The sequence below is a fragment of the Artemia sp. Qi Xiang Cuo genome, chromosome 19 (genome assembly GCF_049724085.1).
Source record: "Artemia sp. Qi Xiang Cuo chromosome 19, ASM4972408v1, whole genome shotgun sequence".
In the NCBI taxonomy this organism is placed as follows: domain Eukaryota; kingdom Metazoa; phylum Arthropoda; class Branchiopoda; order Anostraca; family Artemiidae; genus Artemia; species Artemia sp. Qi Xiang Cuo.
Window position 1 is genome coordinate 23,207,919 of NC_142812.1, and position 23,692 is coordinate 23,231,610.

The following is a 23,692-nucleotide window of genomic DNA, read 5'->3' on the forward strand; positions in this document are numbered from 1 at the left end:
CTGCTAATATTTGCCATAGAAAAAAATCCTGTGCACGTTCATGTCCCCTTCCAATCAAAATCTTTACGATGTTTCACAATTCTCTATATATCTTATGTAATATCTCCGGCACAAAAAGGAGGATTCTTTAGATGAGCGGGGGAGGGGGGGTATATTTTCCAGTTTCACCTAAATTGAAGGCTGTTTTGAACAGGCTCGGTATAGACTTTTCTTACAATTTCATCATTCTCACAATGAAATATCTCCGACAGATTTGTCATTTCAGATATCAGGTTCAGATATATCTTTAGCCGTCTTTTATTGTACAGGTTCTGGCTACACCCCTGTCCTTACGTTGTCAGTAAAACAATATCCATGACTTATAATTATATTGGGTTGGTCGAAAGCATGTATATATTCCATAATCAAATAGTAATAACATAATTGACTATTAAACAGTGAGAAGAGGCGTTTGAACTGTCGCAAGGCCAATTAACTTTATATGTGCCAAAATTGTCTACTACTTTAACAGTGTCTGCTTGCTAAACATACCCTTGACCCTGGGCATTGACTTTGAATTAACTTTCACTATGCTATAAAGGGTAAAAGTGAAAGATAGCAATATTTTAACTATATTGTCAACACCGATGCTAACTGTACAATCTCGACTGTTAGTTGTAGATCAGGTATGCCCGCATGAATATATTGGGCGGGGGGGGGGTATAAAAAATAGAAAACTTATATAATAAATGTAGGAAATTATGAAAAAAGACGTATATAGCTTTTTTGGAAAGGATGAGTGGGCAAAACCCCCTTCCCTCCTGCAAAATTATTTCCAAGGGATAGAAGAGGAGAGGGTGGAGATAGAAACTGATATATAATCCTGAGGGATTATATAATCCCGCCTTTTGCTTGGGGAGGGGGATGCAAAAACTTTACAAAATGCGTCAAAATGTGTTTTTATGCATTTTTATTACGTTTTTATAAGTTGGACAAACATTGCCGCCCCTCATTCAGCCTTCAGGTAAACATAGAATTAGTTCTAAGGAAGGGGCGTAGATATTCCGCATAGGAAGGGGCTGCCCCTTCCTCATCCCCACCTCCACCTTATGGTCGTAGAAACTTTGGAGGACGCTCATTTGATCAGAAATAGAGAGTTCTAGCTAGTTTTTTTTTTTAAGTTGAAAGTGATTGGAGACCAACCATACCCTTTCCTAAATCTGTTTTTGATACCTGATCCTTTTGTTACCCGTTAGGACATTCCGATCGACATTTTGAGGCACCTATTTTGTTCTTTTGGCCAACTGTCCAGGGCTAAACGGGAAGCAGGCCGTCAACGGCTGGGGTGGGAGGGTGTCGTAAGGAAAGATTTAGTGGAAATGGGAGTTTCCTGGGAGGGTGTAAAAAGGGAGGCTTTGAATATATTGGGGGGGAGGAGGAGCGCGCATAGCTGTGTTGGCCTACGCATAGCGGTAAGTTGTTGTTAGTAGTAATAGTAGTAGTAATAGTGTTTTGTACTTTTTCTTTGGCTGCTCGATTTGCATGTAGGGGAATTGTCTGCGGGGGTATTTTCTACAAAATGTGAAATTGCATATATATATATATATATATATATATATATATATATATATATATATATATATATATATATATATATATATATATATATATATATATATATATATATATATATATATATATATATATATATATATATATATATATATATATATATATATATATATATATATATATATATATATATATATATATATATATATATATATTCGGACGGTAGGCCTTCTCACATTTAGATTAACCCTAGATATGCTATTAAAAAGGAGCAGAACTTAAAAAAAAAAAAGAAAAAAGTTTTTTATCAAAGGAAAGAGCGACATTAAAACTTAAAACGAACGGAAATTATTCCATGTATGGGGGGGGTCTCCTAAACCCCCGCTCTTTATGCTAAAATTTCTTCAAGAACGATTGCTTTAACACGAGGACCACACTATCAAACACATGCACTTATTAATAAAGGATCCTTGTTGTAGACAAAAGCTCTTTGGATACTTAGTCTACGTTTCCATTTCCGTTTAAGTTGATTGACAGATCGTTCTTTCCTGCAACCGCACACATAGATGTTGGGGATTAGTATATCTCCAGGCTTGAACCCCCAATTTCAGAGGGGGTTTCTGAAATTGTCGTTCGATGCGAACAAGGGAAAAATGCAAGGGGTAGCAAAAATAAATGTAAACAAATATTGTTGCTTATTGTAAAGTTTTTTAGTAAACCCCTCCCCGAACAGAAACCCTGGATATGGCGCTGTCTATAGGCCTTGAGAATTAGAGAGGTTTTAGAAATAGTTCTGTATTTTTTTCTCTGATTTCTTTTTTTTAAGTCACCTTAAATGATGATACTGAGGAATAAATACCAATCTGACGCTTGAGTTTTTGGACCTTCAAGTTGAAACGTTTTCTATATAGATAAAAGCTGATGTGTTGGCCATTTTTACTAAAAAAAGACGAAGATTATTCTTCTCAAATAAGCTTTTATTTTGTTATATTTTCCTTTTGAAAACTCATTCAGTGTTAAAAGGCAACTTAGTCCAGGACTTTTAGGGTTTGACCCGCACACAATTGCAATATAAACGAAAATGGTACCAAAATGATCAGAAAAAAATTCTGTACAACATACTAAAAGTCCCCGTAAATCTGAGTGGGGCGAGTACCCTAAAAACAGGGGACCTTACAACCATTTGAATTACTAAACGTAAAGAAAACAATCGCTTGGCAGTGATCACAGTATAAAACTTCAGCTATTATAGGTAAAATCTGCACTTTCGAAGGCAATATCGTTGAATAAAAAAACTAAAAAAAGAACTTCATTAACTATAGGTAAAATCTGCACTTTTTAAGGCAGTATAGTTCACTTGAAAAACACAGCATCGATATCACTAGTCGAGCTCCTCGTCTTCGACAATCTCGTTGTCCCTGTTCAAACAGTTGATACCCTGACATTCTCCGCACGCGAACGTACACGCTAATCCATTTTTCTTGCAGCTGCATCGTGAGTTCTCGCAGCCTGTCTTACTTTTGCATCTCACGACACTCAAAAGAGTCTGAGGTGCGGGCAACAAATTAGTCATCACAGGTGAGTATTTATGGTCTCTTGAGAACCCAACCCCAGTCAGCTGGGTCGAGGTCAGCTGGTTCCCCTTTCCAACGGGATAACTGGAGGTGCACTCGCTGGGAGTAGAATGAAGCTGCAGCTTCGGTCGGCGGAAGCATTTCAGGCTTAACAAACGCCGTAGTATTAGACGAAGAAACTTTTTCCAAGAAAATTCCATGTCGCAGCTTAGTAAGATCTTCGTTTGGTCGTGCTTTATACAGCTGAGGAGAAGATATTCACCTGCTTTCACAATTTCATCTTTGGACGATGATTCATCCAGAAACACTTCGCATTTTTTTCTGAACACTTTACTCTTCTTCAAAAGAGGTAGCACAGCTTCTTTTCAAGACCGAAAACTCGTGTGGTCGTGTCACATCCCAAGAGTGTGTGCCCTGCCAGAAGCAGCCTGGATGCTTCCCCCATTATTTTTTAGCACTTTGTTGAGGCACCAGAGCCGTGTTATCGCTTCTTTTGCGTTTGTTGACGATTCGAAGTAAAGTGTTTTTGCATTAGGCGGGAGGTGATACAAGAGTAGAATCAGAAGGTCAGTGTCGTTGCCAAGATCTATTGTTTCAGAGTTTTCTGCTTTCGTTACGGCAGTCTTCACGATTAGATAGTTAGCATCGTCCTTCGCATGGAAGACTTCAAATCCTTTGGCTCTGAGTTTTTCCCCGATGTAGCTTATAATTCGCTGTTTGTTCTGAAAGTTGCTCAAAAACTCTTCCTTCTTTTTCTGGAGCTTCATCCCTAAACTGAAATCGATTACTTGATGCTGGCTTCCCGTACACCGTTGGTTGTTTGTGGCATCTTTCGTGGTTGGACCAGCGCTGTATCCATCGAAGACAACAGTAGGGGAGGTACAGCGTCGTGTAACGAAACTAACATAGTTGTCACAGATTGAATCATAAGTATCACCAATCTTCCAAGGTACTTGCTGAAGCAGCCATTCCGTCAGATGGTATTCCGTCAGGATAGGTTTTGTCGTCGGCGCTGGAACCCTGCGGTGACTAGTCTACCTTGCTTCTCTTACTGAATGTCGAATTAGAACAGGATTATTTTGACGAACCCACGCGCTTGTTGATAACGGCGAAGAATACGGAATAATGTAATTTCAGTATCTTTCCGTATTTCTTTCTCGAGTTTTTTTTTTCCTTTTCCGAACCTTTGGGGTAGCCGAACCTCTATAGATCTCCTGTATTTGTTCTCGAACTTTGTTTTAGATGTCAATTATCATTTCACTTCTCAATTTCGTAATCACCAGATAGGAATACTCCAGAAAATATCTTTCAAACCGCTTTCTACACCTACCCTTTATTCTTCTCTTTTCTCCCCTCTTTCCCCTGTTCCCCCGTTTTCCGTAGCACTTTTATTCTATACTAAATTTTAGATGTCAATTTCGTAATCAGCGTATGTGAAAACCACAGAAAACCCACTTTAAACTATTTTCTGGACATGTTCGGCATTTTTCCCGTTTTCCCCTGCATTTCCCCATTTTCCCCTGTTTTTTGGGTGCTCGCCCCACTCTGATTTATGGTGACTTTTAGTATGCTGTACAGAATTTTTTTTCTCATCATTTTGGTACCATTTTCGTTTATATTGCAATTTTGAACGGGTTCGACCCTTTTTTGAGCTAAAAGTCCTGGACTAACTGGACTTAAGACAGTTTCGGAAACCTCATTTTCAATGGGGTATTTTAAGGTTACTTTCATAACATTTACTTAAAGTATATGGTATTTCGAACCTTTCTACTATTAAACCTTCGCAACAAACCATACAAGTCCATTTCTCGTTTCTGTCTTACACCCTTTGATAGAGGGGGCATGGGCACCATTCGATAGAGGACGCTTGAGCAATTACTATATCTTCATAAAGTTGTATCAAGAATCTCCCAATTCAAATGAATCCCATTTCTTGAAAGAATATGCCTAGTAATATGCATAGTGACCTGCATAATTATGGAACTAGGCAAAGTGATAATATAGTTGTTGGGTTGCGTCATGGTGCCTAGTCTTCATTCTCAGTTAAACAAATGAGTTCATCAGTATGAAGTGATTTACCATCGAGCATTAGAGTGGTGGGTCACTTATCTCAGTTTAAAACGATTTTGAAAGATTATTTTTTGGGGGGACTTTGTTGAATTTTATTATGACTGGTAGGTTCGGTAGGGGAGGAAGAGGAGCTGGAGAGGTAAGGTTGGCAGGATGGGGGAGGGGAGAGGGAGTGGAGTATAATGAGTGATGGAGACTGGATTTGTTATTATTATTTTTCTTTTATATTTTATATTATTATTTTTCTTTTATATTTTATTTATGTATTATCATTTTTAATTCAGTTATTTATTTATTGTTCTATACTTTTATTTTATTATTATTATTATTATTATTATTACTATTTTTTATATATATATATAGGATATAGTTTATCTATTTTTGGTTTATTTATAATAGTTTTAATTAAATAGTTGAGGTTTATGTAAATAGTTGAGTTATTAGGTAAGTAGTTACGTGGACTTTCGCGCGATCACAAACCTTCATAGGTTTTCTCCAGCGTGAAAGTGTTGTATATTTTATTTATTTGTTTGTGAATGTGGATGAATAAACTTATGAACTTATATCAGTCCTGAGGTGGCGCTTTATAGCAATCTGCTCGCTTTAATCCCTAAAAGATGAAAACTTTTTTTCCGGACAAATCTGATCAAAAATACAAAGATTTGCAATCCTTTTAATTCGTAGTAGGGCCTGTATCTGAAGGGGGGGTTAAGGGTTTGAACCTTCCTCCCCGAAATGATTGCCCAACTCGCAAAAACGTAACGAAAATGCATATAAACAAATTTTTGGTGCGTTTTTTAAAGTCTTTGTACCCCCCCCCCTCCCCGAAACAAAATCTGAATATGCCTTTGCTTCGCAGAATAGTGATTTGAGATTTTTTGTTCCATTGTAATTGGGCATGTCAAGGTTTGTTTTGGTTTTCTATGGATTTCAAATTCAGTACTACCCTATGGCTTAAATTTGAAAGATATAATACCGGTCTGGATTAGAATTACCTTGACTTCTACCTTTATTTTCATTCTTGCTCCGTTACTTTTACCATTGCATTCGCATTCACTTTCAACAAATTTGGATTGATTGCTGTTTTTCTGTTTTCAAATCACAGCGTTGTCAAGTTTATCAGCTTAAAGAAAATTTTCACTTCGTCGAGAGAAAAAATGATTTCTGTAAATCAAGTTCTATGACCAGGCACAAGATTCCTGTACTTAGAGGTTCCAAAAATTTCTTACGATTTTCTTACGATTATGACACGCTTTGTATCATCTAGTTTGACGAATTGTTGCGTGACCTGTGGCTAGGATGGTAAATACTTCTAACATATCTGCATGAACGGTTCTAATACCTTTCTTCTTCCTCGTAGTTTTACATCCCTTTCTCTCCTTTAACGCTCATCATTTCGTATCAATGGTTTTAGTCTAAAAAAATTTAGGGGGAAAACATGGGCATAGCCAGGAGGGTTAGAACTCCCTCTCACCAATGGGTCACAAAACATACGTTCCTGTGTGTGTCTACCACTTCTATTGTGTGTCTACCAGATTCTATTTATTTTCACTACAGTTATAGTAATGTATTACCCCCCCCCCCCCGCACTATATTGGTAAGTTTAGCATTGTTTAAAGTAAACGCAAGCTTGAAGTAAACGACGCTAGGATGACCTTAACAGAAGGACTAAAGACAGTTTGGGTCTCCTCAGAGTAAGATGATTTAAATACCATATTTGTATGTACGTCTCTTATAATTTTGGATGAATTTTGTTTGTTAAGTGGTGAAAAGTAGGCAAAAAGTAGGACGAATTAAAAAAAAAAACTCAATTTCAAACGAATTTTTAATTTTTTTATTATAGTACATCTTTTATAATTTTGGCAATTCAAAAATGAATTTAATAAACTTTTTGGTGAAATTATTTTCTCTACGGGTAGCAGTGTTTTAAAACTGACGATATTTTATATTATAATATGGTTCAAGTTCTTTAATATTGAATAATTTTCATTTTTTCACAAAACTATCAAATTAATGACGCACAGTGAGGATAACTCGTGTGTGGGTTATACACTCAACAATAAATAAATAACGCTATCTCCCAACACCGGAATAAAAAGATGGCTCTTCAAAAGCAAAACACCCAATAAATTCAAAACAAAAGAAAATAATAAATAGAGTGAGGAATTTCCACCCTAGAATTCAGTTTGATTAATAGCTACGGATTAAATAATTCTTAAAACTAATTTTATTATTAACTGGGGAATGTAAAAACAGGCAGAACGTGTCTTATTTCAACCTTAAACAGTTCCAGACGGTGAAGTATAATATTAGAAACTTAATGAGTAAATATAAATATATACTACATATTATATGAGGAGCTTTTTAGTACACAGGATTTTTTCGGGGGGTGGGGGATGGAGTTGCGAATGATAAAAAATGTTGCGAATGATTTCCAAGACCTGTAGTGTTGTTCGTTTCTAAAATTGAATGAATTTGATTTTGAAAAAATAACCTATATCCTAAAAAAAAGGTGGACTTAATGCACTAACGTTTCTCCAAGCTCATTTGTATTGAAGGGCTGACACGGGAGTTAAGTTGTGTATGGGGGGGGGTAATTTCTCAAGAGTACAATCAAACTATTAAGGCTTTATTGTGTTTACGGAGATTTAGTGCATTCAGTTCACATATTTATAAGACTTTATTTTGATTTATCTCTTTAGTCTCATTTCTCTTTTGAATTCTAGGAATTATAACAAATTACAAGGAAATCAGAACACTTTTGATAGAGAAAGGCTTCAAATTTGAAAGTGACACTGATACCGAAGTGATTCCAAAATTGATAAAACACATTTTTGATCAACATCCAAATGATACATTTCGGGAGCTCGTTGAACAAGTTATACAACAATTGGTAAGCCATTTCTTTTTCTTTCTTGGATTAATTTGCTAGGCTATGCACACATCTATGGTTCGTAGGAATCGGGTTTAAGATTTGAGCATGCTTAATTTGTTAAAAAAAAAATATTAGGGTTATTACCCGAGGGGGCACTAACTTCCAGGAATCAAGAACACCTGGTGGCGCGTGCCAAGCGTGGCAGAACGGTGTCTAGTGTTGTGAGTACTCTGCCGTGCCTGGTGGAACTGTGCCATCCGTGATGGAACTGCGCAAGTATGATTGGACAATACGGTGCACATGGCGCTTTGAGACACACACCAGGTGGCGGAAGATGGGCAACGCCTCGTTATCATCCAGAGTTCCAGACGTCATTTATTACGCATCTGATTGCTCATTCAATCACCATGCTTGAATAGAAGAAAGTCTGTTCTACCCCACAGAGGCTTTTTAAAAAATGCCAAAACATAAAAAAAAAATTTGAAAGATGAGATTAAAACTCATTTTTACGTTATAAGAACACACTTCCTTCCCCTAAAGAAAGAAAAATATCAGTGATATGTCCAGGCAAGTCCTTCAGGCCTTCAGTTGACCTTTTAGTAATGGCTAGTGCTTTAACAGAGGTGGTTTTATGGAGGGGACAGAGGGGTACTTGCCCCGGGCGCAGAAGTTTTAGGGGCGCAAAATTTCAAATAAATAGTCTTAACAGTTATAATCATTTTGTAATTTTATAAATTTTATTTTTATTAAAATATAGTAGAGGGTGCAGTCAATAAATGGAAATTATTAATTAGTTAATAAAATAAATTAAAAAGTAAATATGTAATAATTGGAATAATTAAATTTAAATAATTAATAATGATTAAATATTTAAATAATAAGTTAAAGAATAATTAAACTATTTATTATTAATTATTAGTTTTATTAATAAATTGAAAATGATTTTGTTAGTAAATTAAGATTTGGCCTTAAAATTTTGTGGGAAACATATCAAGATTTTGCCTCGGGCGTAAGAAAGGCCAGAACCGCCACTGTGCTTTAATGTATTTATTTGTTATTGTATGAATTAATATATATAGGGTAAAGGCACCGGTGATTCGACGAATCGATGGTACCGATGAGTCGATGATATTTTTTTGTAAAAAAATACCTAACCGTTTGATTGAAAGTTTGAAGTTTTACCAGAAAAGGGTGTAAAAGTCCAATTTTCTGAAATTGGAGCGTTTTCACCTACAAATTCGACAGAATAAAAAAAATTACCCGTTTTCGACGTAAGTCGGAACCCAATTCGACACGTGTCGAAATACTTGGAAAATGCTTGTGGGTGGATCCTGGTGCATTCCACATGCCTATTCTTTTTACTTTTTTTCTTTGTTTCTCTTCAACTTTGTTTGATGTATTAACTTTTAAAGCACTGTTCAGATAGTGGAAGCAAAAGACTGGAAAAAATCAAGGATAGGAACGAAATTGGATAATCTAGCGGAGTGTAATCATGTGACCTAGGTCATATGACTTTTTTCCATAGTGTTGCATATATGCCACAGGAATAGCATCTCCAAACGCTATCCGGAATGGCCCAGTTCCTCTCAGCTTTAATGGTCCAGCACAAAGATTTCTTTGTTGTTCACAGTGAAAATGTTGTCAACATTTGGCCATTTCAAAGTTAATCTGCCATTTTAATCCGCTTTAAACAAATATAGTTTTGACTATCCTTTGTCTAGAAAGTCCAGAATTCTTTAAATATGCATGTTCTACTTAAAATCATTAAAAGTTTGTGACGAAATATTTGAAGATAAACATATTTAATATGTGACGAAGTTAAACATATTTCAGTAGCATTTTGGGTGGAATAGGGTCTAAGAAAAAGGGAGTGGATTTCAAGAATTTTAAGAAGTTTATTGTCATTATATTTGACTTAGTGGAATTTACTTTCATATGCAAATTATTAGCTTCGTCCAAAACATGGGTAGGATTTTGAGGGGGTTACTTTTGATATTTCTATGACATTACTTCAAGGATCAGCAGGCCATCTACATATTAACACCTTTGAGGGATTCTCTTACCAATTTCATTAATCAGTTCTAGATATAAGAGTGGTCCTAACAAGATTCCTTGAGGAATTCCACGCTAAATAAGGAAAGTTTTTTAGAGAGAAGATTTTTGAATATTGCAAGTTGGGATCTATATTTGAAAGAAAACATATAAATACTTGCTAACAGAGAGTCTATTTCTAATTTATTCAGTGATAAATGAATTATGATGGTGTGATCAACAAAGTCAAATGTTTAAGAATATGAGCACGGTATGAGCCCAAGCAGTATTTCCTCAGATGTTGGAAAAATCTAGCATCAAATCAGTAAAACTAAAACAAAAAAAAAACTTTTTCAATGTTTCTTCATGTGAAATATTATTATAAATAATAATCATCATCGTTTTTGAGAAAGTCCTCGTAAATTCGACAACTATGTTTTCGTCAAAGGGCCCTTGAATTTCGACACCAATTGTTTCATGTTTACATGTTCAGTGAAGTTTCGACAGAGTCACCTATATTTCGACAGGGCCTGTTGCTGTCTGTCGAAAATTTCGACAAGGTTACTACAAGTTATTCTCAAAAGAAATGAATCTCATAATAGAAGCCAATATCTACATTGGAATTCGGCTGAAGGAACATTTTTAGTTGGCCTGGTATTCCACTACATCAGACAAGAATTTTCAACACTTGGAACAGTTTCGTAAATATAATATTCACTGCCGTTTTAATTTAATTTTATCAAGAAAAATCAAATGTGGCTATATTTTAGAGAAGATCAGATGTATCTTGATCAGAATGTATCAGATGATATCAGAAGATCAGATGTATCTTGACGCATTGGTGCTGATCCCAACTTTTTTTTGCAAAAAAAATGGAGGTTTGTAATGAAGGTTTGAACATTACATGGGTAAAAAATTGTCGGGAGCTCATTTTGTGTCGAAAACAGGAAACTGATTGAACTGAATGCTCTTTTCTTATCTGGATGTATTGCATATAGTGTCCACGTTTTGCATTGTCAAAATATAACGATGGCTTCAAGAGATGTTCCAAATCATGACTACGCTGAGTTATCCTGTTTTGAAAGAAAATTTCGACAGTGGTTCTAAAATTGCACTGTCGAATCATCGTATATATATAGGTTAATCCTAATGATAAGTTAGGTTAATCCTAATGAAATATACCAGAACATGATGATAATGTAATACTTTACACACAAAATTAAGGAAACTACGACAAAGCAGGCCGCGCAGAACGCATTATATTAAATACTTGACCCTACCTAGCCTAACCCCTAACTACCTCTATATGTTAAATATTTAATAAAAATATGCATACATCGTAGTTATCTCACTCAAAATAAGCAAATCATAACCAATCCAGGAAGGGAAACCGGTTTCTGTCAATTATTTCACAATGTAATTGTTTAGTGTATTCCGTTTAACAGACAAGTACCAAGATATCCCTTTTTTTCTCCATCTCTGCCTTCCTCGGAAAACAATAAAGGAGAACGGAAAGTCCCTCTTCATGGTAGAGTATAAAGAAAGACAGTAATTTAGTATGAGAAGGAACGATATAGTCCTTTTATTTGGCCATTATAAGCAATCCTGAATCTTTATAAGGCAGCGAATTTTTATTGGTGGAAAATTTATTTATTTAACGTGGACATATATACTTCCCCGGTTCGCTTAAAGAAGCATATCCCCCTATGAAATCACCAAAGGAAGATGGTAGGGAAAAAAGGATTGGAACATTTGGATTGAAAAATTACCATGTTCTTCTTTGCTTTTTTTTCTTCATCAATTAGCTCGTATGGCTATGCGAATGTGATGTACAGCATATTTGTGGTTTATTTGTGCTAATTTTTAGATAATAAATTTATATGTACCTCACTTTTTCGCCAACGATCTTGTGGTAATAGATCGTGCATTCCAACATCATTTTATCTCAAAATAGTTTTAGGTTACTTTATTGCACAAATATTCCCAGACTAAACGAGGGGAGCTATTCATGATGATAAAAAATACTATTACTGATTCACATGTTATCAGCACATTACAGCATCAAGCCGCCTGGGGCCCGCACAGTCTGTGCACGCTCCTCATCCATGCCAGTCTGCTCAAAGCTTCACCATTGCTTTCTTTTGTTTTAATTCCTTTTAAACCTTTTGATGGCCTCTTCCCACTGCGTTTGGGAGTGACCTGCTTTTCTTTTGGTTCCAGATGAATGGACAAAAAGCACGATTTTTGACAATCGATAATCATTAACCCATAAAACGTGGCCTAGTCGTCTTTACCTTTCTTTTATTACAACCCTAGAAACTGGGATTGAAAAATGTTTTTCGTTGCTTTAAGTGCCTACGTTTCAAGGCCAACATCTTCCCTTCATCTGGCCTAATTGAGGTCAAGACCTTCATTTGCGGACTAAGGACCCCCCCCACCCCAAAAAAAGGAATAAAACATCAATATTTAACGTTTTGCATAATTTATTTATTTACCTCTTTAAATCATTTTATTTAAAACGAACTTCTAAACATTACAAAACGATCTTGTTTTGTAACTAGAAACTATGTAGTTAATTTGTGGAACGGTTTTTCGGAGAGCATTAGAGAGTCAGAAGACCAGTTCCAATTTAAAATTAGATTTAAAAAGTTTTTTTTGGGTGGGAATTGAGTATACTTTATTGTTGTTTTATATATATTTTTTTTTTGGGGGGGGGGGTTTGTTTCATGGGTATTTTTTTAATTTTATTCGGGAGGGTTGAATAGTATTGAATGGTAAGAAAAGAGTAGTAAGAGTGAATGAGTTTGGTTTATGATGAAAGATTGCGTGATGCTGCTCAAGCCACGTAAAGGTAAAGGATGCGGCACTAGACCCTTAAGGTCCAAACCGGCGGGTATCTCCGTTTCGTGGCCCTTCAGCCAGGAAGTGCAGCCCCCATGCTTTCGCAACCCTTCCTGTTTACCTTCCCAGATTTCTCCAGGTACCCATTTAGAGCTATCAGGTACCATTTAGAGTATATTTCAAGCAGTAGGCTTTCATCCGTTCTTACCATTTCTAGTTTGATAATGTTATTTAGAAAATGTGGTAAGTGCCAGTTAAGTATGATGTAATTAATAGTTTAAAATAAAACTCATCTCTTCTCATTCTTTGAAAATCACTCATTATTAACCTTTTTGAAAACTCTTTTAGCTCTGAAACGTACTTTTTCTGCGGTAGAATCAGGTATATTTGGATTTGTTTGGTATTAAGTTAAAGCGGCTGCATATATTGAGAAAGATTAGCATTTAATATAAATTTTGCTCCATGGTTCAGTTCAATCCAAATATCCAGCACGGATTATCTAAGGTACATGGTGGTGTTTTGGATTGTTATAATTTTTATTTTGATTAATCTAAATTTGGACTTGTATTAAATAATGTTTTTCTTTATAGGAAGGGGCATTTGCTCTTTGCTTTAAAAGTTATCATTTCCCTGGTGAACTGGTGGCCACTCGTCGTGGCAGTCCACTATTGATTGGTATTAAGTCTCAAACTCGACTAGCCAATGACCACGTTCCCATTCTCTACAGTAAAGGTACATCATTTTATACATTTTGCTTAAAAATATTAATAACGGTTTTGTTCGATTCGGGATTTTTGCTACTTGGGTGTCTAATTTCAAAACAGGATACTTACAGCAAGTTCGTGTTCAGGAGGAAGAGTCACCGGGTTTGACACCCCCTTCCGCCCCCCCCCCCCACACTCTGAATTATGTCCGACTCGTACAAAAGTAACGAAAATGCATATAAACAAATTTTTGATGAGTTTAGTAGTCTTTTTTTGTAAAAAAAAACCGACATCCCCCCCCCCCCCTCGAACGAAAATTCCTGGATATGTTCTTGATCTATAGTTTTATAGTACATTATGATGAGTATTAAAGCTTGATTTTATCGCAGAAATTTCAGTTTAAAGAGGTTGGTCAGCATGCCAGCATGCCTCTAGGCAGGCATGCCTTTCCAAAAACTAACAAACAAGTATGTGTCCAATAAGAGAGTCATGCCATTTACCCGTGTCCCAGTCATTTAAACATTTGCCTCTCAAATACTTGGAATATCTGTCTTGGCTTTTCTCTGTCTACAATTGGCCATGTCTTGATGCAACCTATGCAACCTACTGCAAAATACTTGACAACTTTAATTCAAAATAGGTTGATCCGATAAACTTGCGTTAGGAACAAGTTTAATTAACGCAAACTTGCGTTAATTAAGTAAATTACACTACTTTAGACTACGTTAGGGGGGGGGATGCCCGCCTCGCCCCACCCCCTGGATCCACCACTGGTCCGACATTATGTTTGGAAATTGGTAAATTAAAAGCAATCAGCCAAAATAGTTTAAGTTATCCCAGCCTGGGATTAATGTTTGGTTGTTACAAAACCGCTGGAACTAGACTAATAAGCTTCAAATGTAGTTTAAGTTTATTAATATATTTTTTTGCTTTATTTGGCTTTTATTGTAGTTTTTTTAATGCAACAATAGAGTGTGGTGTAAGATTTGACAACTTTTGTTTGAATGTGGGCGTTGGCGTACCTAAAGGTCATAAATTCCGAATTTGAAATTTCATAGCTCGTTTCTACCTTTCCAAAATTTTGTTATTTTGAGGTTTACATTCTGGTAGTGTTGTTAGACCTTTCCTCAGATTTCGATCTGTAATTGAAGGTGGAACTAACCTCCAAGAAGAAGTTTAAACTTTGTTTTTGAGTTTCAAAAAGATGAGTATGAATTATGCTGAAGAATTGTTTTTTATTTTGAAAACTTTTACAGAAAGAGTAATCATAGAAAATATAGTAACAGTCCAGTTAGTTTTCGTTTAGTTTTTTGAGATATTTATTTCTGCGTTCAGATATTATTCCATCTTAAAAAAAAAAATTAATCCATCTTAAAAAATGTGGCATAGGATCGTCTTATATTTCAGCACTAATAGACCGATTAGCTCCAATTGCTACCCTTTTTATTGGCTATCCATTCGAGCTACGAATATTTATCATTAACTTACGTGACTGAATATGAATTTTATTGCTCTAAAAAAAATGAAAAATTTCGTTATCACGATGGGGTTCTTTTTAAATTTAGAATCTTTGTGCTATTTAATGCGTAAATTTTATTTTAAATATTTTGCAAATGTGAATTATTAGGGATGGGGACTAATGCAAATTAAGCTCCCTAGTAAGTTTAACGTGGTTTACGAGAGAAATATATCGTGGAAATATTTCCTTTCGGAAAGGACCTTTCGGTATTGTATAATCTGTGTGACCTAATTTTTGTCAGAGATTTATGTGCTAAACTCTACTCTTATTTTAAACTTCTGCTTTTTGGATGTAATATTAAAGCAACCGCCTGCATACTGAATCAGTTTTGCAGTTTTGTCTTGTAGGAATTGATGGTATATGTCCATACATATTATGAACATGTTATTATTTATTTTTGAATTAAGCTTATGTTTGCCACATAAGAAAATGAAAATTAAAAAAGTCGTAAAATAGTTGTATTTGATTATAATATTATTAATAAAATTATATCAATTATAAAAATTACTCAAGAGTTTGGTGCCAAAAATATATTGGGGTTTGGCTTGTTAGTACTTAGAGCTTTTAATATAGCATTTTTTCTTTTGAAAAAAAAATCTTATGTGCTTCGTAATGAAAATAAATTTGAACTAGTATTGTTTTGAATGAATTTGAATTGCAAAGCATGTTCTATATTAGAATATGTTTGAATAGCAAAACACATACATATTCCTGGCATTTAAAGTCCAAACCTGATAATCATGGAAGGGGGGGGGGCTGACACGTTTTTTTATTGTTTCATGATGCTGCTTAACATGTGTTTCAGGCCTTGTTTTCCTTTTTATTTATTTATTTTTTATTTAAAATTTAGGGTTTTTAAATAAATAAAACATCTAGTGTTTCATCGAGATCTACCCAAATGGCGAAGAAAAAAAACCCCTAGTATATGGTTATTTTGTCATTATACATTGCGTATAAAGGCAAACATTATATTGCTGAATACCAGTATATTTTGATTAAATCTAATTTCACAGCTTGGGAAAACCCAGCTGAATGGGAGACCTGTGGTTATAAGGCAAGAAGGAAACACCCTTGTTTGAATTAGAGCAGATTCGAAGTCTTTAATCTTGCAATTTTTCCGAATAAATTATTTTGATTAGTGTCGTATTACTGTTTCTGTTGCTACATTTGACAACAAAACCAATCAAAAGCCAAACTGACCAACTTCCCTTTTAGATTTTTTTTTTAGCTTAAGCTTTAAAGTGCCTGATCTGATTTCTCTTAAAAATCAGAGTTAAAATCTCAAAATAACGAAGATACTTTGGTTGTTAAAAATCGATTGTTTTTTAGACGTTGGCATAATTTTACATATATATATATATATATATATATACATATATATATATATATATATATATATATATATATATATATATATATATATATATATATATATATATATATATATATATATATATATATATATATATATATATATATATATAAATTCAGGTCCATACTCAAATCTATTTAAACTAGCACCAGATTCCGTCCGATGGCAGGTATAGGAAAAACGTAGCATACACTCTTTTGTGAGGATCGGGGGAAAATTCGTCCCTCCCCCTAACACAAAGTTAAAATTGCTTTCTTATCCCCTACAAAACTTTCCCTTAAAGTTGAAATTGGAGGAAACTGGATCCCCCAGTTGTGAGACAAAACTGTGTAGGCTAACCAAAACCGTACCTTTAGAAATACCTATTTAAGAAACAAGACGCCCCCCTGTTATGTTATTGAATTCTCTATCCATCTGAACGCGTAGAAAAGTATAAATATTGTTTTTCTCTTTACATCTACAAGTTTTACCCAAAACGAATAAATTCACAACATTTAATTTTCATCGACGAAAAATAAATCCAAGCTAGAACCCTTTATCCTTATCCATTTAGGCTACCCTTTATCCATTTTATCCTTACATTTCCAGAGGAGCGATACATTTTGTCCTTTTGAACTTCGAATTCGCTCTTTACTTTTATAAGAAAAAAATAGTTTTTCCTTGTTTCGAGGCAAAAAATACTATTTTAAAAGTCTCAAACACTCTTTAATGCACATATCCTTCAATTTTAGGTTGTGATAACACTAGGATACTTACAAAAAAGGGTAAATGAATACGCCTTTAGAGTCCCTACCGGCGCTTCTGATTTCCAGTTAATGACCATTCAGCCAGGAAGTGCAAATGGGGGGGGGGCAGCCATCTCGTGCTTTCGCATACCTGATTAGGAGCCAGATGCCTTACCTACTGAGCAAGCCGGGGCTGTTGATTTGTTTTACACCTTTGGTGTATTTTTATATAAAAAGCAACGTGTTTCCTATAAATATATTTTCTCTAGAGTTACACGCACGTACACGATTATGTAGGTAGATGCGATGATTAAACCCAAAGGCAAAATAATACCCTCCCCCCCTCCATCTGACAAATGCATTGTACTGAAAACTCGCTCTTAGTCTTTCGTCAGTTTTTCCTGTTTAGTGTTTACAGTGAATATTGGTTTGACCACTGACTATTTAAATACAAATTATAACTATATAACATATTTAAAAATTATTACCTAACTTTTATTAAAGCGCATATATAGATTTTTTCTTCTATGATGCAAAGTACAATACTATCTTTTTTATGCTTTATGTTCATTAATGTATTTACTTTGCATGATTCTTGTACTACCGACTTCAGAACTGGATGTAAATCGAGGTATTTTATATTCTTTTCAGGTGTTCTGTATTGGTAGTCATTTTAAATCTTGTTCTTTTGTTATTGAGTTTGGGATGTTTAGTATATGGCTGTCCAAAATCAAAACACATTATTTTACATTTTTCACGTTTGGGGTAATATATACCATGTAACGTATGGTACCGGGAACTCATTTGTCAAATAATTTCAACTTGATAAAAGTAAAGAAGAACAGCTTTCTTCTCATAGCGTAGTTATTGTGCTACTTGAATGGGACTTTCAGAAAGGGTCTATATTTCAGTCAGGGCCCGAAAACCTATCCCCTCTCCCTTATAATTTTTAAAGCTTGAGAGATGATGTAAGGACCTGTCCGAGGTTGTTCAAAGTGACAGGGGACCGGCGCAAGCTACCCTGGGCACGCGGCTAGAGTGTGCCGTGGGCATGTTTTTTAAAGGCGATTGCGTTAGTAATTTTCTAGTTCACTCCAAATTTTTCTTCGGTAGGGAGATGTTAATTTTGTACAGGGTGCCATCAACCCGAAGAATGGACCTATAGAGAGAATGAGGGGAGAGAGAGGGAAAGGGTCTTAAAACCAATTTTACTTTGAAATTACGTCGTAGGAAAGTAACAGAGGGAGTAGATTGAAAAAAAAAACTTTCTCGGAGAGTAATTATTGAAAAAAAACCGTTGGCTTCATTCACCTAGCTAACACAATTCCCATGTTATTGAGAAATTAGTTTTCTTGGGGAGCGGAAGGAATGGAGCTATGAGCTTCAAAACAACTTCTCAGATCCTGGTTTGAGCCGTAAGCTCGTTCCTGGAAGTTTTATCGGCGTAGCTTAACAACTTTCCAAATCAGCGAAAAGCAACTCTCGTGTTATACCGTCAACTTTCTAAAAGAAAAAATAGCCGAAAAGGAAAAATAAAAAACTAACGAATTTTAGGGTTTTTTTTGTGTCTAGTAAAAGCAAGAAATAGCCTACGTAGAATTTATTCAGAAATTATACAGAAGTTTTATTGAAATATTTAAGGTTGTCAGGTTTAACAGGAATACGAAATAAGCCTTTTGATGACAGGGACGGATCTGGAGCAAAGTCTTGGGGGGGGGGGCAATGTGACAAGGGTGCCAGAAAAAAAACCTTGGGGGCCCGGGGTCCCCCTGGATCCGTCAGTGCTTGATGATCCTTTTAACTAAACTTGGAGTTCTTGCGCTGCAGAATACGAAGTGACTTGTGAAACGGTATGTCACGGTCGTCGAATACCTTACATGTGACGGTTTTGTAAAGGAATTGTCTTCCATATGCAGTTTTTAACCCGTAATGAGACTCGCCAGGAAATGCCAAGTAGATTTCACTAACAATATATCTAAAAAAAAAAAACTAAAAACTTCTTTGCATGCTGACCAATGGTCTACTTTGCACAGGTACCGATCTCCTGATTCGATGTCTTCGGCAATACGTGGTTGGGGGCAAATCATCCGACCATTCCCATGTTTTTCTCCCAGATTTCTTTAGATACCCATTTAAAGCTGGGTCGACTCTGGCTGAGCTTACAGTCACGCCATTGACCAGGGTCGTATTGAGGATTTTTTCGGGTGGGGGGTGGTACAAAAAGATTTTTTTTTGGGGGGGGGGGGTACAAGAAAACAAATAAAAAAAACGAATCAAAAATTTGTTTGTATTCATGTTTGTTACTATTTTACGAGTCGGACACACATTTTGGGGGAGGGGGTTGAAACCCCCTATTCCCGTCTTCTTTTCTGTCATCATCGCTACAGCATTCTATCTGTATAGACTAGAAACGTCTGGGAAACCGCTGTACGTTTGCCTTTCAGTTTCTCTCGTTTTTAAATTTAATCTCGATTCAATAATAAGATATATACAATAATGGTTTTGTAATTCAATAGCTTTGAACAACAATTTCTCAAAATTCGAATTTTGCACTTAATGTGTTCTAATTTTAAACGGCCATGTTGTCTCAAGTAGCTTAAAGTTGTGGATTGTTGGATGTTCAGTAATTTCGTTTTGTGTCTTCCAACATATGCTAATTGTTTATATTTTGTCGCTATTTTTTTGTTTTTACTGTGTAGTTTCTGAATTATCTTTAATAACTTTCTTGTAAAAACTTGTATAGTGTCTCTTTGTATTTCGTAAACAAGACATGCATTGCACTATTCATTTAAAGTAAAAATCAAATCTAATTATTCCAATTGGTTAAGGGGAAGTTTACACAGCTATTTATGTCTCAAAAATTGAAGAAAACCGAAAATTTAATTTTTAATGAAAAATACCTCCATACGCAGTTACGCAGTTTTTGGTAGTAGCGGGCGCCAAGTTAAAAAAAAACGGAAACATGGGTGAAAAATCGTTAAAAATAAGCCAAATGCTACTGCTACCAGACAGCTTAAGAAGGTGTAATTTCCCTTTGAAGATTTAGTTATCTTTGGGAATCAACATATTGTTAATGATGGAATTTTTGCCAACGAAATGCGATGACGAATATAACTGATTAGATTTTGCTAATTTATTTTCACGGTTCTGTGTGGTAACGCTGACGAAAATGTGATATTTTCTTAAAAACTTCATAACTTTGAAACAACCAAAATAACAATTTTAGTAAATCGTGGTTTTTCACGTGTGAATAGGACTAAGATGGGTCCAGTAGGAAAAATATGTTTTTATTTTGATATCTTTGGTACTATAAAAAAGACAGCACGATGTAAATCTTAAAAGCCTTCTAATTAAATATAGAAAAAGGCAATACAATAAATGGTTTCCTACAACAATAAAACCGACATATGCTCCGTATTATTGGTATATAACTATATGAATTTTATTATATACGAATGAACCTAAGATCAGTCCATGAAAATGTTTGAAAAATGTTTATTGAAAATGTTTTATTTTCATGTCATTGGTACTTAAACCCTTTTTAAATTTCTGAAGTGGCAATAAAGGAAACGCTTCGTAAATTCCTGAACGCTGACTGAAAAATAAAGACAGTGTTTACGTTATTCGGCTTTTAAGTGGCCAGTCCGTGGAAACCTCTGCTGTCTGCCACCCATAAAATGTTTCGCAAATGTCTGATCGCTGATACAAAACCGAACGCACTGTAGATAATATTTGGTTTGCCAAGTTGCTGGCCCGTGCTAAAACTCTACGTATCGGAATTGGCCCTCAGACCAACGGTTCGAGAGCACGGAGCTATGCGATTGATTGGCTTTACTGAAAATTGAAATAATTGCCATTGCTACGTTATCTTTCCTTGACACTAAAAGTATTGTTTACTTAGAGTTTTATTACTTTAATATATGTTTCGAGTTTTAAGTATATCTCAATTATGATAACTGGAAATTGTTGCTCAAAAATGTAATTTTCTATATAAAAAATATGGAATGCCTGGAAAAATAGAAAAACAAACTTAAACAGATGTACTTCTTTAGAAGCCAATGCTGATCAGCTATACTCATTTTCTTTCATTTCTTTGAGGTCCAACGCCTCTTTTATTTTTAATGTTAAAAATTTTAGAGCATGCTTCTCTGTCGTAAATTGACCTGGTTGATTGTATTTATTTTGTTTAGACAGTAAATATTAAAATTTTCTGTTATGATCATCAGTTTTCTATCCTTTTTTAGAAAAAAAATCATAGTTATTTTATATGTTTTTTTCAAATATACTAATGAATTCACTTTCAAATCCCCCTCCCCTGGTGGTCCAATCTATTGCCCTAACAATGTATTTTTCCTTTACTGCAATCTATAGTTCCTATACAAAACCAGTCATCTTCTCAGTCTAGAATTTATCTCTGTGTGTGATTGAGTGCGTAATTAACCAATATAATTGGAATAATTTGGAATAATTTTAGAATGTAGATAATTATGGAAAGAAAACATGATAATCTCCTGAATAGAAACATCCTGTAGATTATAAAATAAGAATTTATTTAGGTACTCCCGTGCAATCCAGAAAACACTCAAGAAGTGAAGCTAGGTTAATCATAATGAAATATACCAAAACAGGACAAAAATATAATACTTTAGTTAATATAATAATATAATTTGGGATATATATATATTTTTATATTAGCGTGGGGGTAAAGTAACCTAACCTAACCAAAATACCAACTCTATGTATTAAACATTTAATTAAAAATAACTTCAATATAGTTTTATCTGCGAACCTAAGCTAATTGTCTCCGTATACAGACAGCTATAAACCGGTTTTTCGCTGGTTCAACTGGGCAACTTCTTTAGTGGATTCTGAATTGTACAGGAGTACCTTTCTTCTTATTAGTGTTTTCCTTTTGTTGTTTGTATACTCCTTGGGCTACATATGGGACCACCACGAATGGGGTGAATTTTCGAGCGAATTGATTATTGTATTTGGAAAGGCCGTAAAAAAGGAGTCGATTAATGTATTCACCTTGTCCCTATGTCAGTTGTTTTATTTCATAGTATGGGACGTTATCATCTCTTACTAGGTTGCTAGCTACCATTGCAACCCGGATTCGGTTAGTATGGGCTAGAGTTTGTTCTTTATTATAAATATTAAAACCCGCCAAAAATTAAAGTATTTTTCATAACAATGTCTACATGCTTTTTATAATGGTAAAAATTCGGTGTAAAAGTATTGATTTTATTTTAAATATTTTTTTGTTAATTACAAAAGCACGTAGATGTGACAAATTCATGATGTTAATAACATAAGCCAGCTACAGTGTTTTAGAAAAATGCAGTGCTTCGTAAAAAAAATGATTTTATTTTAAAAATTATTTCTTTTTAATTACAAAAAGTTTTCAACCGCACAAATTTCCTTTAAAATGAGCCATTAAACAACTCTCTTTGATGTTCGAGTGACAAGCTATCTGAGGAGAAAAGAAAGAAAAAAAAAAACGATGCCGTATATCGAATATCTTGGTTTCAGCCACTTTTAATGATTACAACCACCTTGTTGTTCAAGCAAAGAGACTGTAAGTTTCCTATATAGGGGTTTCGGACAAGGCGGTTCTAATAGGATTCTGCGTTTTTAAATCTGATTCTTATTTTAGGAGTTATGGGCTATTTCATTTTTTACTTTTGAGCGTGATCGTCTCTTACTAGGTTGCTAGCTACCACTCCAACCCGGATAGAATCTCGTATATATTTACTGTAAAGACTTACGGCATATCTTTGCACCCCGAACGCATTCAAAATAGTTTATTATGTAAATCCAATTCATTTCTAAGCGCTATCGTAAATTATTAGTTAATCCCATTATCATTCTTACCATAAAAACGGAGGTGCTCTCTTTATGCAGTTTTTCAAGCACAAACGGGAAGTAAAATTTTTTTCAGGGCTGTGAAACTCCTAATTTAATTAGCGACACTAACAACTCAATCACGTTAGCTCATCACCACAGGTCTCTGAGCCCTCCTTATACCTCCCCATCAACAGCGATTGCGCTCTGCAAACTAATACTGGAGGCAAAATTAATTTCTATTTTAGCATAGGACAATAATTTATTATAAATCAAAGCACAAAAGATTAATCAGCAGTAAAGCATAAACTAAGCGATAAGTGAATTGAATAAATATAATTAAGTAATTTCAAATTAGGGGGATACCCAGAGGTGATATTAAAGATATTAGACTTGTTTGGATATTGTATAGAGATGACTGAATTTTTAGCGTTTAACTTCTGAAATTTGACTCTGGCCATATACTGCTAATATAAACTCTTTGAAGCATTATGCTACCAAAGGTCGACAAGCAAGTGAATACTCCCCCACCCAACCTGGGTGGAAGTTTCTTTTTTGGCCACCTCCCAAAAAAGTCCTAATTATT

The 23,692-nt window shown here is 34.9% G+C and overlaps 1 protein-coding gene across 2 annotated transcripts in view; it reads left to right on the plus strand.

The window, feature by feature from the left end:
• LOC148940624 (glutamine--fructose-6-phosphate aminotransferase [isomerizing] 2-like) overlaps positions 1-23,692 on the plus strand; it is a 72,947-nt gene that overhangs the window by 18,860 nt on the left and 30,395 nt on the right. The window contains exons 5-7 of one of the 2 annotated variants that reach the window (XM_089104948.1): positions 7,922-8,088; positions 13,533-13,674; positions 17,876-17,893. In XM_089104948.1, the coding sequence (XP_088961074.1) occupies positions 7,922-8,088; positions 13,533-13,674; positions 17,876-17,893 (327 nt within the window). The remainder of the gene's footprint in view (positions 1-7,921; positions 8,089-13,532; positions 13,675-17,875; positions 17,894-23,692) is intronic. The other variant, XM_089104950.1, reaches the window with a different exon arrangement.